Source organism: Catharus ustulatus, chromosome 2 (genome assembly GCF_009819885.2).
Source record: "Catharus ustulatus isolate bCatUst1 chromosome 2, bCatUst1.pri.v2, whole genome shotgun sequence".
Classification (NCBI taxonomy): domain Eukaryota; kingdom Metazoa; phylum Chordata; class Aves; order Passeriformes; family Turdidae; genus Catharus; species Catharus ustulatus.
The window spans coordinates 54,958,834-54,972,833 of record NC_046222.1 but is presented as its reverse complement, the minus strand read 5'-3'; the positions used below and the strand labels follow the sequence as shown (position 1 = coordinate 54,972,833).

The following is a 14,000-nucleotide window of genomic DNA, read 5'->3' as shown; positions in this document are numbered from 1 at the left end:
AATAATCAGCTACTGGGTTGTATTGTTTTGTTTTGTGTTTTGCAGCTGTGTGCACTTGACCATATTTTGCCAGCTGAGACATTTTTGTTAAGGGGTGAGTAAGGGATCTCTAAACACAAACTCCCCAAGCTAAATAAATAACAAACCCTACCAACCTCCCTAGAATTCACATATGCTCACTGAACTACTGCTCACTGATTTACTGCAGCAGCTCTGTAACTCTTTAAGGGCACTCATAATGTCTGAAAAATTAAAAAAACAAGTGTCTGTCATCTCTCACTATTCTGATCTTGTCTCCTTTGCCTTTATTCTGCTAGGATTTTACCTAAATGGAGTTTAAGAATTATTACAGCTGTTTATACCTATACACACCATGCAGCACCAGTTAGATATGACTATGACATGGCCAGTGACCTGATACCCTGTATATTTTGCCTGTTCTACATTTTGTTTCCTATTCCACCTATTCTGAATATCTGTTGCCTGAAATTCTGCATATTCTGCTAGTGGGGAAGTCTCACTGAGCAGTGGCTTTTTGCACATTTTTAAGGCATAAGGATCTTTTCTACAATTTCTAAAAAAACTCCCTCTTTTCCTGGGCTTGAATTTATTTAGTCTGTGGACTTATGCAAAACCACACACTCCCTTCTTTCTGCTGGGGTTTCTCCTCAGCATGGAGGATGCCAGTGTACCTAGGTACAGGAATCCAGGTTCACCGTGCAAAGTAGGATGTCAGCTGCAAGGAGGAATGTCCCAGCCCAGCCTCTGGTTTTTGTAATATCTTGGATACGTTTTACTTTTGAGGTCATTATCATTAAATTTATGTAGTGAGTAAACAGAATCTTACGCACATCTGAAATCCTCAGGCTTTGAAATATTAATGGGCATAAAAATATCTGAGTAGTGGTAATTAAGATATGGTAGAATGATAAGTGAAATGTTTAACAATTATTATTAATGAACATTACCTAAAGTTTGAGAAGGAACTATTGGGTAAAGAAGAAGAGAGAGACTGCTTGGTGCCATAACATGTTCATCTTGTAAGTACCTTAAATATATTGATGGAGACAATGATTGACCCATATTTTAATACAAATATTTTGTAAATTTTTCTATATTAATGGGACCCATCAGAATCACCTCACAATTCCTTCCCTTTTCATCTTTCCTCTCTGAAGTTTTATTTTGCTTTATTTATCTGCAGGATGATGGCCTTCCAGAGAATGAACATCAGCTCTCAGTAGCTGGGAAGATAAAGAAGCATTTCAACACAGGCCCTAAGCCGAACAGCACAGCAGCTGGAGTTTCTGTCATAGCAGTAAGCATCTGAATTACACAGATGAAACAGGTTTATGTGCCCACCAGACAGTTTTGTGTTTATGACACCAGAAGAAACCAGAGAGGGTTAATCTTTGGATAATTGTAGCATTTAATTAATATAAACGCAGTTAGACTGGTATCCTGCACAGCTTCTCCTTTGATTCTCCTTGTGAGTCACATTGTTATTTAACAGCCCTAGGAGATATAACTGTACACACAGTACACAGTTCCACATTTTACAGAAGATGAGTGGACCTAACTCCAATGTAAATTCAGCAATTTGAACTGTGGGATCGTGACATTTATCTTGGCAGCAGACTCATTGTAGGGATTTAGGCCACACCGAGACTGTAGCAGGACAGCACCACTTAAAAATGGAAATTGCTTCAAAGTTTGAAAATCTATATGGCAGCCTAAGCCTGTCCGCTTTGAAGACATGAAAGAGAGCTATGATGTCTCACTGCTGCCTTCATGGTTAACATGAGTCTAGCCACTTCAGATTTAGCTGAGCAGCAGCATTTTATTGTAGTGCCGCACACAACCTGCTTCCCTATCAGCAGAAGTATTTAATGGGGTAAAGACTGAACGGAACTTCTTGCTGCCTTCTCTCACATTGTAATTCCAGTGGAGCCATTCTAGGTTTGAACATGTTGGAGTGTCTGAAACAAAGCTTGGCCAAAATTCTGACCAAGCTTTACTGAGGTTTCAATGGCATCCTCAATGGAGCATACATCACATATGATTGTATTTTTTCCTCACAGATGAACATGTGTATTACATATACATGGACACAGAATATATTCAGCATATGAAGAGATTATTCATACTAATGCCATTGAACAGTAACATGCACATCCTTCACATTTTTGATACATCTGCTTGTGTTTGTAAGCTTTCCTTTATAACTCATAGTAATGTGAACACTCCAAAGAGTCACTAAAAATGTGACATGTTAAACGTAACCATTCCCATATCAGATTACTCAGTGTTCATTCCCAGCTTCCATAAATTGCAGGTGGTGTGACTGCACATGTACACTTTCTTGTACTGTTTCCACTTTCATGTTTCTCAGCTCAGCCCCTCTAGTGTTGAGTTAAATCAGCATGAAATAAATTCAGCTCAGCACATGCAATCTGGCTCACAGGTGTGAAGTGCTTGTGCAGCAAAATGGATACTCTCTTAAAGTTACTTGGTATAAGTACTTAAAATTTCAAGCTGTGCCTCTCTCATATTTTTTCTTTACTCTTTCCTACCCTGAATGTCCTCAACATGGAAGCAAGTTGTTCCTCATGCTTTTCCTAGGTTTTCTCAGTCATCAGCTAACATAGTCAGCATTTATTTATTTTCATTTTTAAGCAATAATACTGCAGCAACTCTCCCACAACTAAAACATCACATACCCATTGCTCATCTGAACTGCAGGTATGTTCTTTATAGACTAGCTGAAACCGTGTTCCTATTGAATGGACTGCCAGCACGCTTGTCCATGAGAATTACTGCTCAGATCCTCCATGCTAATGACTTCAAAGCTTGAAAGCAAGAAATGATGCCTCTGTCCTCATCCATCCCTTGCTCCTTTATGCTTTTAATTTCCCTGCCCTCCTCTTTTTTTATTTGCCCCAGTTGCTTTGCCAAGGAATTCTTTGCAGCAGTTTAACACCTGAGTAATGGAAAAGGCACTGTAGTGAATCTGTCCACTGCAAAACATCAGGAAAAATGTGTATGATTAATCATATTCTTAATGAATTTTATTTATTTTTTAGTGTTTGGAAATTTAACAGATTATTTTTAGTGATCATCTCTGTGGGAAAACTTCATATCCTTACATGACTGATCCTACAACTTGGCCTATAAAGTAGAAATGTTTAGAATACTTTTACGTAATTCAGAAAGTGGTTTGATTATGGGAACAGATGGGGAAGTATAGACCTCTTTAGTGCTTTGATAATGTTTCAGAATGTTAAATAAATTCCATTTTATGAATAAATTAGGGGTTTTTCCTACAAAAATGATTTAATATATAAAAGAAAGCCAAAAGCAAAACAGCAATGTCTTTATATGTTGTTTCTGCATTTGGAAGTCTATTTAATATACATTTGACATGCATGTCACCAGGGTTTTATGTTTGGGAATCTCACTTTAACTGTGAAATCTCAAATAAGCTAAAATTAAATCCTATTAACAGAGACTGCTCTAGATTTAGAACTTTCGAAGTATGTATAGATGCTGTAATATATTGTTTGGCACTAAAGACATGCATTAACTATATTTGCTATAAGAATACTGGGGGTTTGTACCTGCCTGTATGTTTACATACTTTTTTAGAGAGTGCTTGTGTATATAATATGTAGAGTTGTGTTCTATATATTATATAACACATCTGTGTCTGTGTTTGTGAAAATGTGTTAATATGTGCTTATATTTCTATAGCTTAATAGTATGAAAGATAAATATTATCGTTATTTTGAGTATTATAACTCTGTTTATGTACAGAGCTTGCTAATATGTGGTATTTAGTTCTTAGTTTGTCCTCACGTTGGTATGATATGATATTATATGCCTGTTTTCTCCAGTGGTAAAAAGTATCACACCTCAAAGATCTCAAGGAGTATTTACCATATGCACCAATTAAAACTATAATATGAAAATTAAGTTCCTAAAGATGTGTCTCTGGTCAGCTTGACTGAAAGGAAATTTGAAGCCACATGTGTTTTGCACACAATTTCTGTGGCTACTACTTCCTTCAGCAATGTCCAAATTGCATTGATTCTTTTGGTTCAGACTTATGTCTGCTTTATTGACGTGGTAATCTCAGTAAAAGTTGTCTCCGTCTGTCCAAGGCAGAGGCATCCTACTTCTCGTGCATGTGTCCAGACTTCAAGTTTGTCCACATTTGAAAGGATTGCTTAGTTGGACAAACTACCTTAACGAACATGTGCATGCCTAGCAAAGCAGTTCCTTTGCTGATGTAATAGAATGATTTCTCAAACAAAATTAACTGTACAAGCAAAGAGACTTTTCTGTTGATGCAATAATGCATCATTAAAACTTCAGCCAGAGAAACTATGTCAGTTGGGAAAAAATTCCCCTGAACCAATGTAGCTTTGCCAGCAAAATTTTAATTGGAGAGCTAGCTTTTAAAACAGCAAGAGAATTAGCAAGTCCCTAAAAAACACTGCTTGCTGATGAGAGAGTATGTAGGAGAAATATCACTTTACTTGCCCTGTTCTTAAACTCTTGTCACAGGCGTTGACTACAAGTCTCTGTGGGAGACAGTTTGGGCTAATGCCCCCAGTCTGTGTCAAAATGGCCACATTACTGTTAAGCATGTGCCAAAATATATTCAGGATCATGTTTCTCATGCAGCTTTTCAATAGGAGCAGTATTTTTTAGTCCTGTGATGGTGTTTATAAAAGGTACTGCAGTAAAAACATAAAACCAGACTTATATTAACTAGCCTTTTTAAAACTTGGGGGGAAGATAATTCTTTAGTTCTTCAGGGATATCAATTTCATTTATTTTAGTTTGGCCACAAACCAACACCCTTGTGGCTGTACCCTCTGGGCTTCAGTGGCAGTGGCTAGAGTGACTCAGAGAGCAAATCGCTTTCTGAGAATGCTTCTTCAATCCAAAGGTGTGCTGTAATTCCTTGTATGAATTGAGCATCGTTTAATATATGTCCTTGTCTGAAGTGTTAAATCTTAGCCTGTATGTCATCTCTTTGGTGCTTGTACTTTTGCCATTAAGACAGAGGAAAAGACTAATGCTAATCTGCTGTTAAGGTTGAATGAGGTCTCTGTCTTGGCAATGGGAGTAAACTCCAGCTGGAGATGCAGTGTAAACAAGTAGAACAGAGAAGGAAAAAAGCTGCTTAGAAAACTGGTGCAGCACTCTTCTGCTTACAGGGTCCTGGGTTGGGGACCCTGGCAAGGGCAGGCAGTGTGTGGGTCATTGCCCTGCATTCTGCCAATTTTAAAATAAAATTACCAATGCCAAGTGGAATTTTTAGCCATGGGATTTCTTGGGTGGTGTGGAGAAGAAGCCAAACCTAGCTTGTAAGTTTTACTTAGAGTTTTGCTTAAAGCTGAATCTGTGTCTCAGCTATCCCTTCGCATCTATTGTCTGTGTTGTCCTGTGGTCATTGTCCACAGCAGGGTTTCTCGTGCCAGGAATTCCACACCACCAAAATTGTTTCAACTCTTGTTAGGGAGCGACTCTCCCCATTTTCTCTGAATTAATTTTTGGCTATTCAATTTTAGGGCAATATTTTTGATCTGCTTTTTAGGAAAAAAGCATCCCTTTTGTGTGTTTTATGTGCAGCATACAAGGAAGCCAGTAGATGGCAATAGCAGACCGATGTAGTTAAACCAACACAAATTTAACTCTAGGTACAAGGTTCTCATGGTTTTAAACAGGAAACATCCTTTAAATAATTCTAAATAAGATGAAAGAGGCATTGTTTTAACAAAATGGAATAAATTATTAAATTCTACACTTGCAGGGGAGTCATCAAGAAAAGTTAGATTTGCAGTTAGCTCCTAACTCCCCTTGAGTGGTTGGTACCTGGAAATGTGTTGAACTGCATTTCTGAATTTAGAATTAGAAACTGTCATCAGTATTGATATTCAACTCCTGTTGAAGCCCAAAATGGCCTTTTCCCTTCACAGAGCAAAAATCTGAAAATCATTGCAACAGTTTTAGAGCAGTCAGAGTGTCTCCGTCAAGACTTTTTCCTCCAAAATTTTATGTAATTCAGCAAAATTATGTTTCCACCGTCTGTTAGTGCAGCACAGAAGGGTTAGGGAAAAGAGCACATTTTCTTTGTTCCTATGCACATGATTTTGCTAATGATAAACTAAACATGAAAGATCTGTATTCCTTAAGTAATATCACCAGCACAATTTCCTGGACACAATGTAAAGTTCATTTCCATTTTGACTTTAATTGGTGCAATTTTAAACCAAATAGTTTTGTACTGTTATCTTTTTGAGCACGAGGTGTAAGCTGAAATGATAAACAATGTTATTCATGACTCTGAGTAGTCCTACTCTCCAAGGTTAACGCATTTTTAGAAATGAATTACCATGATTGATGGGGTATCAAAACCTGATTCTTTTCATCTTTACACGTTCCATGATTATGAAGCAGTCTAATTTAAGCCTTGTGTAGTCTGTCTAGCCTGGTCCTTGTGATGGTTGCACTGCATTTAGGTTTTTTTAATTATTATTATTAAACTTCTCAGTTTAATTGCAAAAATAATATTCCATTACTGGTATGTGCAACTTAAAAGGGCACTACTGTCTTTGGAGGTAACGAGATATTTCAGACTTTTAAATGAATGCATTATGCATTAACTAACCTATTCACAAACTCCATTTTAGTCTGAATAAATTGGCTTCCAATTTGGCAAGACCAAATCTAGAATTAGAATATTTTTCTTTTATTTCTTTACCTTTTTTTTTCCTTTTTCTTCTGTGGTACGTAGCTTTAGGATGTTAGATAAGAGTGAAAGTGAAAACAGTAAATATGCACTAAATAAGGAACAGCTTGCTCTGGAGTCTGAATTCTCTAGCCTAATGTTGATCCACTGAGTTGCCCCATTTCTCTCTGCTCAGCTGGACCACGGGTTTACCATCAAGAGATCAGGGTCTTTGGACTACTACCAACAACCAGGAATGTATTGGATAAGGTATGAGATGGTGCAGCGCCAACAGTCAGTGTTTCCATGGCAACGTGCTGGCAGTCTCCATTAACCAGTTCCTTCAGTGGATAAACATGCTTTTTGATTTGTTATCCGGTCCATATGCTGCTTTATCAGTTTCGTTTTAATCTTGATTGAGATGCCACACCCCCTCATTCCCTTTCTTCACCCATCCCTCACACCCACATTGCCAGCTTTCTCTTCATCGCACATGCTCAGTACCAATCTCCCTATAGTTAAAAGGACAGTGTATATAGAAAATCTACAGATATGCTGAAGTACGCACCCTCCCCCTCCCTTCTGCTTGTTAAGGCATCTGCTTCCCCTGTGCTCCTGTTTCAAAACACACGGAGCAGCAACAGGCTCTCAGCATATATTTTCCTCTTTTTCCATGCAAGATGTGGAGCTATATACTGTCATTTTAAACCCACCAAACACAATCCTTACCTTAGATTGAACAATGCATTTGCATAACGCGGGCATAGAAACTCTCCCAAGTTCACTGAAATACAATGCATTGTATGTGCTGGTAAGCTTGTGTTTCTAACAATGCATTCCTTCTCTTTTCTTTTTAAAACCCCTCTGATACCTATTTATTTTGATTTGATTTTTTTTTTTAATATTGCATGAGTCTCTTGAATATATTTTCCTTCATTGTGTAACTGTGCCAGGGTTGTCGTTAGCTGGCTTAACCTGTATGATAAAAGGGGGGTCTGGGTGGGAGGGACTCATTCTGGAGTGGGGGCAAGGGGGGGTTCCAGGTCTGATAGCCCACAAGAGGCCCACACACCTCCTCAATAAATCCAGAGCACTGGAATTTCCATCAATGGTTACTTGCTGTCTCTTTCCTTATTACTCACAAGACATACATTTTGATAGCTGGAGAAATTTTTGTAAGTTTACTCTCAGACCTGTGTTTTCTAACACTTAAAAACTTGTCTGTGAGGGGTTTGTAAAATCTCAGCAAAGTAACCACCTTAGCAAAACAGCAGAGATGGTCACTGTGAGTGTTTCCAGTAAAGTAGAACTCCCACCCTGGATCATTTCATCAAGTGCATGGATTGGGCTACAGCACGCTTTCCATAAAACCTAACAGTTCCCTGAGCACACACTGAGGGCTAAGTAGTTTCTGATATGGATGTTCTGGGGAAAGAAAAACAAAACAAACCCAAAACCAAAAGTAGCCTGTTTTTCAGGCAAAAAGTAGAAAATTCAATCCAATTAATGAGCTGAACGCTGGCTAGCAAAAATTGAGAAAGGCTCTCACTCCAAGTACTGGAGTGTGCAGCAGTACCTGTAATTCATCTAATTCCACCCTATTGCCCTTGTGGTGGTGGCTACAAACCCACTGTGACCTGCAAGGGCAGAGCAAAACCTGCTGATCTGTCTTGTCACTTGGCATCCTTCTTCTTGGTTTTGGAGAAGGGGGAATGGGACCTGAGTGCCCAGACTGCGGGTAGTATTAGAGGAATTTTCTGCTGAAGAAGGAAAGATGGCTTTTTCTGTCAAGCAGAACTTTGACAAAGAGTTGTAAATTTAATGCCTGTTCTAGAAAATGGTGGGGAAGATCACATGAGCTTTATTTATCTTCCTGGAGTTTAATTGCTATCCATGGCAATTAATTAATTACACTCTTTCTCTGATTTGTATTTTTTATTTTACATTGACCCTAAAAAAAAAAAAAAAGGAAAGAAAGTCTTTCCATTTGCTATACATATTTGGACATACATATAAATATTGCTATAGTATTTGGATCTTTTAAAACCCCTGCTTCACGAAGAGCAGAGCAGCAAAAACAGGAGCCTGTGGGAAAAGAAATTAGCATCTCAGATTGGCCTTGACTCAGTTTAACTGCATAGCCCAGGTTTTGAAACAAACAATATGCATTTTGAAGAGGTAGGGGGGAAGGCTCTAAGTCTACAACTTGGTAAATAAATAAAGCTATTAAAAAAAAAAAAAGGTCATTTGACTAAAGCACTAGTAATGGCTGCCATCAGCATACAAAATGACACATCCCTGAATAATGGGCTGGAGCAGATGGGCGATAATCTCTCTTATTCATACATAAACTGCTCTGTTTTCCAGCTGGGGGCAGTAACAACAATGTTTGTAATTAGGGTTTTCTAAACTGTGCACCTAGTGTGGAAAGGCAAATTGGGAGATCAGGGCTCCTAGGCGTGGATGCTTAATTAGGAAATCCTCTGTGAGGGGGTACAGTGGACCAAGCACTGCCGTGTGTTTGGGCCTCTCTCATCTCCCAGAAACACACAGCTGTTGTGGTGACCAACGTTTAAGCCTAAATAAAAGCATTTTGATGTAGTAAGTGTTTATTTTTTAGTAGCACAGATGCAGAGCAGATGAAAAGGTTCATCAATTCATGTCTATAAAAGGAATAATTTATCACAGGCATGTGAAAATTAATCTGAATTCACAAGTACAGCGAAAAATGAAACCATGTCTCAGGAAAAATGTAATGCTCCCTTTGTTAGTGTTAAAACTACTTCAGCACTCCTCTTTTTTTTTTATCTGTAGTTTCTAGAAGTCTTCTAAAAGACTTTTCAAATTACACTGTTTCCTCCTTCAACAACCAGAAAACCTTGTCTTTCTCTGCCTAAAAAACTTCTGTTTTCAAAGTCCTTCAAAATCCTAACTTTTCTAAGTGTATTCTGCATCTTCTTTTATTCCCTTTCAGTGGGATAATGCATGCAGAAGTGACATGATTTTTTAGATACAGCAGGAGTTGTTGAAGCTGGCATAAGCAATAATGCCTGGAAAATCTTTCACAGTTCCTTGAACATGAGGATCAGGGAAAACACAGGGACCAAAGCAGCCAAATCATTTGGACCCCAGACTAATACATGTTTTAAAACCAATCCACCAAATGTTGTTGGAACATCAGCCCTGCAATCAGAGGTGCAGTAAAGGCCAAAGCAGCATCAGTAGACAACAAATCTTGGAGGCCCCAGTTAAAATCTTAAAGATTGGGCTGATTCAGAATATCAAAGGAGCACCAGAGTGGTTGCATCCAACAGAATATTACTATAAAATGTCAGTATGTGTACTAGTATATATATTATATTAGTATAGAATATCAAATATCAGGGTGTGTTATTTTCTACATATCCAAGACACTCTAGAAAAGCAAAGTGGGCAAAATAAAATCCAGAAGTGTACGGAAAAGTCATTAATGATTTATCAGTATAATGACAATAGAGAGGAGTTACATTGGCTGCTTAAAAAAATTATCAATCTGGTCATTATTAAATTCATAAATACTAGATTTTTAAAAGACAGTTATCTGTGTCACAGTTAAAAATATATCTAAGTAGCTAATTTGAAAACCCATAATTCCATCCTCTATGTTTGGTTCCTAGTTCACATTACTTTGCATCTGTCAAGTTACTTACACCTGTCCCTAGTGGATACAACACACTTTCAAGTCAAAAACAGCCAGGCATCTTGATGATGGGACAAAGAAGCTGGGAATCAGGCTTGCAATCAGTAGAGTGCCATTTTTAATAACATAAAACCCTCTGTAAACTGAGTATTGGTAAATACAGGCAGATACCTAAAATAATTTAAAATCTCTTCTCCCAATCTTGAGCAAAAAACCCACAACTGATTTACAAACTATAAATAAAATTCACTCATGCAAACAATTTGGCACTAACTCTCTTCCACATGTAATTGAAAACAGCTGAGGAATCGTGTCTCTGAAAAAGGGGATGTCAAAGAGTAAACACAAATACAGCAACATGAATTCAACAGTTATGCGTATGGAATACTTGTCTTTGCGTTCACTCACCAGTACAGTACAAAGCACATATCAAATTGATTTGGTTTTCTTTCTTTTTTACTTTCATTTTAGCTAAAATTTCATGCTGGAAGTTACATGGTGTGTTAAAGCATTGGGCTTTTGTATTTGGAGGCCTGGGTTCAAATCCACTCGATTAATTTGTCCCCTCGATGTGGTCATTTGCACGTCTCCAAATCACCTTGTAACTTGACTTAGTTACACCTTGTACCTGAGGGACTAAAAATACCATGAGTGTCTCGCTCCTGGACTGAGATGCATTGCTAAGTTTGAAGTACTCTCAAAAAAGTGTCTTGATTCACGAATCAATCACACTTACATATATATATATATATAAATATATATAGTGTATATATAAGAATATATACATATATATAACCTGAGAGACCCATGGAAAAGAAATTCAAAACAAGATGAGACTGAAGGGCTGCCTGGCTTGTGCTACAAGCAATGTTAAATGGTCATTTTTACTGCAAGGAAACCTGTCAATGTCTAAAGGTCGTTAACCAAAAGTTTAAAGAAATAAGATAAACTTACCTAGGTGCGAACATTTCAATGTGTCTAAAAAACTGTGGATATAAAAAAATGTACTAGAAGAGAAATAACAGTGTTTCAACACATATATTCATCTAATTCCACAGGCTAAACAAAGCTTCACAAAAATTGCTAACTGCAAGTATGCTCCTGCAAACAAAAAGCGAGCAAAGGGAAGTGTTTCTTAGATTAATGCGTGAACAGCTGCATCCCAAGTTTAGTCTCCTGGCTGGTATGAATAATGTATGAAAATGCACATTAATGTTCTTTTATTAATGAAACTAATATATATCTATATTTGGTGACCAGCAGTAAATTAAGACAAGTGAAAAGAATAACAGTCACTGCTCACTTTCATAAAATTCAGTTACTTTAATCCAGTAATTACTGACCTGACAGAAGATATCAGCCATAGCTAAAATAAGACTCTTCCCATTGCAAATCCACCACATATATCAAAGCAGTTGTAGTTTTTGAAAATCCGTTCATAAATACACAGTGCAGTGTTTTCCAAGATAAAAAATAAATTTGCATGGCTCAGGAATCCTGTAACTTCAAGTGGTAGAAATCAGGATGAAGACACTCTTTAAGGAAAAATCCTGAAAAATGTTAATTGCACCTTAATATGTCAATGGCAGAAACAATGATTTCAAAATAATGCTGTGTTACTACAAAGTAAATGCATTTCCAAAAATGCCTTGGTAACCATTTGGTACTGGTGTCAGGATTACTAAACGTTGATGCAAAATACGTTAGTGCTTAATGAAGTACTTCAGACCCATCACCACCAAAATAGAGGCAATCCACTTATCTTCTGCTGGGTAAGAAACTCTACATTTTCTCATATAGATTGCAGGAGGGCAGCTGCATATCTTAAATAAGAATGCCCTCTTTACATTTTAATTGCCATTACTCTCATATAGCGCTCAAAGTTCTCAAAATGTGATAATGAAAATCTGGGATTTGCAACCCTGTGAAGCATAAGTGCACTTCAGATCCTCCTATTACTTATTACAAGAGTGGCTTGAAGTAGAAATGCCCTGGAAATCCATAATGGACTGGTTCATGCACTGGTGAACCACCCAGAGTAGCAGGTGAAAGAATGCATCTGTTAAAACACGGCAATGTGTGTAAGAGTCCTTTGTTACAAAAACATCAATAATAATTTAAAAGCTGATTTTTTTGAATATGTCATGTGCACAAGGAAGTACAGTAGGTGAAAATCACACTTACAAAACACATGCAGTCAATACTCATATGGATCTATCTTACCATCATTGTGTTGCAAGGGATGGATCTATCATGTTTTGAAATTCTTTCGAGGTAAAAAGTAACCACGACATCATTAAATAAAAAAATAGCATTTTTGCAGAATGCCGAGCCACAATACCATCAGCAGCGTATTACACACTGGAAGTGTCAAATGTAATTGGAACACTGGGCAAAATCAGCCTATTCCTGTGAGTTCTATGGGGCCTGAGCACTCTCTGGGGCAGAGGTGCCCATGTCGTAGTTTGTAGGCATGGTAAACACTAAACATTAGAATATGACCCTGTGTATTTTTGCTTTCACTAGACAACTACTGACCTCTTTGACTCTCTGCGACTTTGAAACTTTTTATTCAAAAAGTTCTTTGGGTGAGAAAGGCTCTGGATGTCTCTCAGCCCAGGAGAGTAACCACAAAAATACCCAGGACTCTAAAAGTATGTCTTTACAAAGACTGATTAGATCAAATCCAGGGCAAACACTGGATAAAAATGTAATGAAAAACAGTCACAAAATATCTCTGGAAGTTTCTAAAGGATTAGGAAGCCAGAAATATTTGACCCTACAGGAGCATAAGGTGCTAGATTAGGTGAGACCATCAGAGGGATTTTACTTAATATCTTTTATTATTGAGAGATGGAGTGCTTTTATGTATATTTAAACAAATTTATTTAAAGAAGAGTCTATAAAGCTTTTCCAACAATCATAGAAAGACATTATCTTGAGATTTATTTTTAAAGACATCTTTGAAAAGATGTCCTGGTACCTAGTTATCTTTGTTCTTTATGGAAAGCAATATCCTAAAAATCCAATTTTCTTATAAATTCCCTCATGCGTAAGTTGTCTAAATTTAAATACCTTCAGATTTTACATATACATTTTCCATTCTCATGTAGTTTTTTTTTAAATAAATTCTGAGTTTAATACAAGTATTTTTATTTATTCAACAAGAAATGTTTAAATTTCTCAGAGGAGAGTATCTATTACCACAGGATGATGTGATGTGGTTTAAACTTTAAATAAATGCTTATTTCCTGTAAGTATAAAAAATATCCTTTAAATGGAAATCTGTATTTTATAGAGGGGTAATATATGCCATTCTTTTCAATTTTCACACAAAATTACATACTGTAAGCAGTATATTCACTGTGTGTAAAAGACCTAGGTATTCTTCTGTTTCACATTAAAAATAATCAAAAACTGAATTGGTTCAAGGCTAAGAAACATAGAAGGCATTGAAAATACTAATTAGAACTCTTAACCAAAAGATAGCAGTAAACAAAAAGACTTTTATTATTAGATTAAAAGTGTTGGATTTTGTAGCAATTATTATCTAAAATATAGAGAAAGTGGATAATTTTACCC

General features: G+C 37.0%; 1 protein-coding gene across 3 annotated transcripts in view; it reads left to right on the top strand.

The window, feature by feature from the left end:
* Positions 1–14,000, top strand: part of DCLK1 (doublecortin like kinase 1) — a 237,606-nt gene that overhangs the window by 212,601 nt on the left and 11,005 nt on the right. For 2 of the 3 annotated variants that reach the window (XM_033051779.1, XM_033051781.2), the window contains one exon: positions 1,205–1,318. In XM_033051779.1, the coding sequence (XP_032907670.1) occupies positions 1,205–1,318 (114 nt within the window). Of the gene's footprint in view, positions 1–1,204; positions 1,319–6,935; positions 7,010–14,000 lie in introns of all 3 variants that reach the window. The other variant, XM_033051780.1, reaches the window with a different exon arrangement.